The sequence below is a fragment of the Galeopterus variegatus genome, unplaced genomic scaffold, assembly GCF_000696425.1.
Source record: "Galeopterus variegatus unplaced genomic scaffold, G_variegatus-3.0.2 Scaffold1781, whole genome shotgun sequence".
NCBI classification, from domain to species: Eukaryota; Metazoa; Chordata; class Mammalia; order Dermoptera; family Cynocephalidae; genus Galeopterus; species Galeopterus variegatus.
This window is the reverse complement of record NW_007727892.1, coordinates 297521-300860: the sequence shown is the minus strand read 5'-3', so window position 1 is coordinate 300860 and position 3340 is coordinate 297521. Positions and strand designations below refer to the sequence as shown.

The 3340-nt window shown below is 30.2% G+C and overlaps 1 protein-coding gene across 1 annotated transcript in view; it reads right to left on the bottom strand.

The window, feature by feature from the left end:
- Positions 1 to 3340, bottom strand: part of SMC6 (structural maintenance of chromosomes 6) — a 73084-nt gene that overhangs the window by 32520 nt on the left and 37224 nt on the right. Inside the window, exons 16-18 of the mRNA XM_008578918.1 lie at positions 2752 to 2887; positions 1819 to 1899; positions 538 to 708 (exon numbers count right to left, since the gene is read on the bottom strand). Coding sequence (XP_008577140.1) covers positions 538 to 708; positions 1819 to 1899; positions 2752 to 2887 — 388 coding nt within the window. The remainder of the gene's footprint in view (positions 1 to 537; positions 709 to 1818; positions 1900 to 2751; positions 2888 to 3340) is intronic.

Genomic DNA, 3340 nt, shown 5'->3' with positions numbered 1-3340 from the left:
AAGGAAAAAAAAAAAAAAAAAAAAAAAAAAAAAAAAAAGTGAATTAAGTAAATAAATAATAGGTTAAGATGCTAATATAGACAGAAGCAATTGAAAAACTGTATTCAGCCTGGAATATAACTGATATGCTGAGAAACAGGAGTTGGGTAGCACTTTATTTCACATTGGCTTTTATAGCAACATCTTGAGTTGCTGAAGGAAGGGTGGGAAAACAGAACAGGCAAGCACAGAAACAGTATAGATGTACAAGATGTCCCTGTATCTGATTCTGGAAAAAAAAAAATCACAAAATAAAGAGGGCAAAAAAGCTGTCATCCTCTATGGGAAAAAAATTCAGTGATTTATTCTCTTAAAGGCATTAGCAGAAGAAATACTGCTCTAATGATGAAAATTTGGTTCCTATCATTCTTTGCATTCCATTTTTATGTGGTTATACTCGTATTTACACTTAACCAAAAGTTCTTTTAGGGCAATATCCAACAAGACATAAAACTAAAACATAAAATACATATGCAATAAAATAAGAACAATATACACCTTAAGTGGATCTGCTAGCTCTGACAGTTGATTAATTTTCAGTTTAATTGCATCATACTTGTTTTCTGCTTCTATCTTCAGACTTTTAAGATGCTCCATATTTTCTTTTTGTTGCTCCATATTTTTCTCAACCATTTTCATTTTACTTTTATTTTCTTGGGCTTCATCTTCCTGAAAACATTTAAACAGCACACAGAGTTAATTAAAATACTTAAGTTATCAAGTAGGAAAAAATGTATACAATTCTGAGAGAGAAGAAATCACAGGCTATAGGTAAATCAGATCAAAGACAATACAAAGAACACTAGAGTATTTTCATACCTTTATGGTAAATTAGGAAGTAGAAGAAAACAGGTTAAAAATAAGAAGGGATGACATTTAGGAGACAAGTTAAGTAATATTCCGCTTGAGATCACAATCAAAAGGAAAAACTTTTATTCTATCTACTCATTTTTTTCCCCCAAATATTCTTAGAGTATGTTAATATACACCTTGTGGCAGACAATGTGTTAGATGCTAAGTAAACAAAAATAAATAAGACACAATCCATAATTTTAAGAAATTTAGTCTACCAATAAAAGGAACTAAAGCAGAAAATAAAAACCTGAAAACAAGACTACAGTAAAACAGGAAGACAAATTCTCAAAGTAAAGTTTCATCAGTACAGGGACTTTTTCTGTTTTGTACTTAATATGCTGCCTGATACAGAGCAGACACTCAATAAACATTAATTTTAACAAGACTACAATTTATCTAATGTACTGTTTACTGCAACTCAGAAAAAGCTAAGCTGAATGTCATAAATAGATGCCTGAGAAAAACAGAGTGACAATTATGTAGTGATTTAAAATGAAAACCATTAACTTGGAAAAAAAGAAAACAATGCAACAAGACCAACAAAAACTGACTAAAAGATGATCCTGACATGTGTCCATTCATATTGATACTGATTAACTCTGAGAGTGCCTATGTGAAAAACTGCTCAACAGTTTGGTTTGATGGCCCACTGCTTAGAATCACGATTAAGTTCTAATAAAGTTTTATTTCATGTGGTAGAAGACAAAGTCAATTATTATGCATGCAAGTTATGTACATCAAACATTAAAAAACGTGAAGGTTATACACCAAGTGGTTTCTACCTTATTTGTAAATGGAGATGGGAATTATAAAGAGAAACTTCAATTAAAAGGATTTTAGGAAAGAGCTAAGAATTGATACCATTAACCTAAAAGACAGTTTTATCTTTTAACATTACATTTAAATTGAAGAAAAGCACTTTACCAAGGTTGCAATATCTACAGACTGATGCTCTTCTATATTCTCAAGTTCCCGAATTTCAGAAATACTTTTTCTTATTTTCACCTGAAAAAAAAAAGGATTTAGATTTTAGTAATATAACAAATAAAAACCAAAAACCTTGGACAGAATGTATTAGTTCACAAAGTTCTACTATGCTTTATGATACAGAAGGATTACATAATTAAAGGGGTACATTAGTATTAAGTGAGCAGAAGCAAGTTATATATAAATTCTACCTTGATCACTGTACTGCTAACTCATTTCCTTTGCAAAAAAGGTGTTAAGTACATAACCTATCTTAGCATTTAAAATCATGACACTGTTGAGTCCATACAGAAAATATCTTTCTGAAATATCCAAAGTCTCAAGTGATAGAAAGATTACTCTAATCCAGTAGTTCTCAAAGTATGATTCAAGTAACCCCTAGGGGACCCATAAGGTCAAAGCTATTTTCATAAAAACTAAGATGTTATGTGCCATTTTTACTAGCATTTTCTCACAAGTGTGCAGGATGTTTATAACTATATGATGCATAATACTGCAACAGACTAAATGCAAAAGCTGATATAACTATTCAGCTGAATTTTATTAAACCAGACATTAGCGATTTACAAAAATATAAAAACGTCAATCTTCTCATTACAGTTTTTTGGTTTTAGAAGATACATTTTTCATAAAAAGTTAATTATGTTAACACAAGCTTATTATTATTTTTAAAGTGCATTAATAAATATTCTTAAACTTTGTTTTAATTTTTAAAAGTAAATATTGACAAACATAACCCTCATAAATGAAAGTTCTTTTATAAAGGGGCTTGAGACCAAAATGTTTGACAACTACTATTCAAAGTGAATGTCAGGGTCTTAACATTAACTTGGAAATGATAAGTTAAGGAAGAAACATTTATTTTTTTACCTTTAACTCTTTATAATGTAGCTGGCACCTTCTAAGGAGTTCTTCATTTCGTTTAATATCCTTTTCAAGGGTAGACGAATGTTGCTGAAGATTTAATATCTGGGCCTTCTTATTCTCAATCTCATTCTCCAAGTCACTTGATGGAGAAGAGAGGATAAAAAATACTTTGTCTATTTCTCAATATTGCAAATACTTTAAACCTTTACAAAGAAACCCTTATTTGTAATAAGTTGTTTTCAAAATCCTATTAAGTTAAATCAGATCCATAAGTCTACCAGGTCATTAATAACATGAAAATCTATTATAGAAACTTCATAAAACATCTAAACTGGAGTCAAATTTTACTTATTTCATTAACATGTGTTTATGCTATGACTTCCACATGCTAGGCACTGTACATAGTGGTAGGTAGAGGTAGAAAAAGAATTAAGACATGATACCCAAAAAGGAAAAAAATCAGGAAATAAATGTAACATTAAAATGTGAACAGGACACTATACTACATGTCCACAGTACTACAAAAACATAAGAGTGAGTCTGGGAGAAGACAACTGAATTGTATTCTCTAAAGTTTTCATCAGCTGGAAAC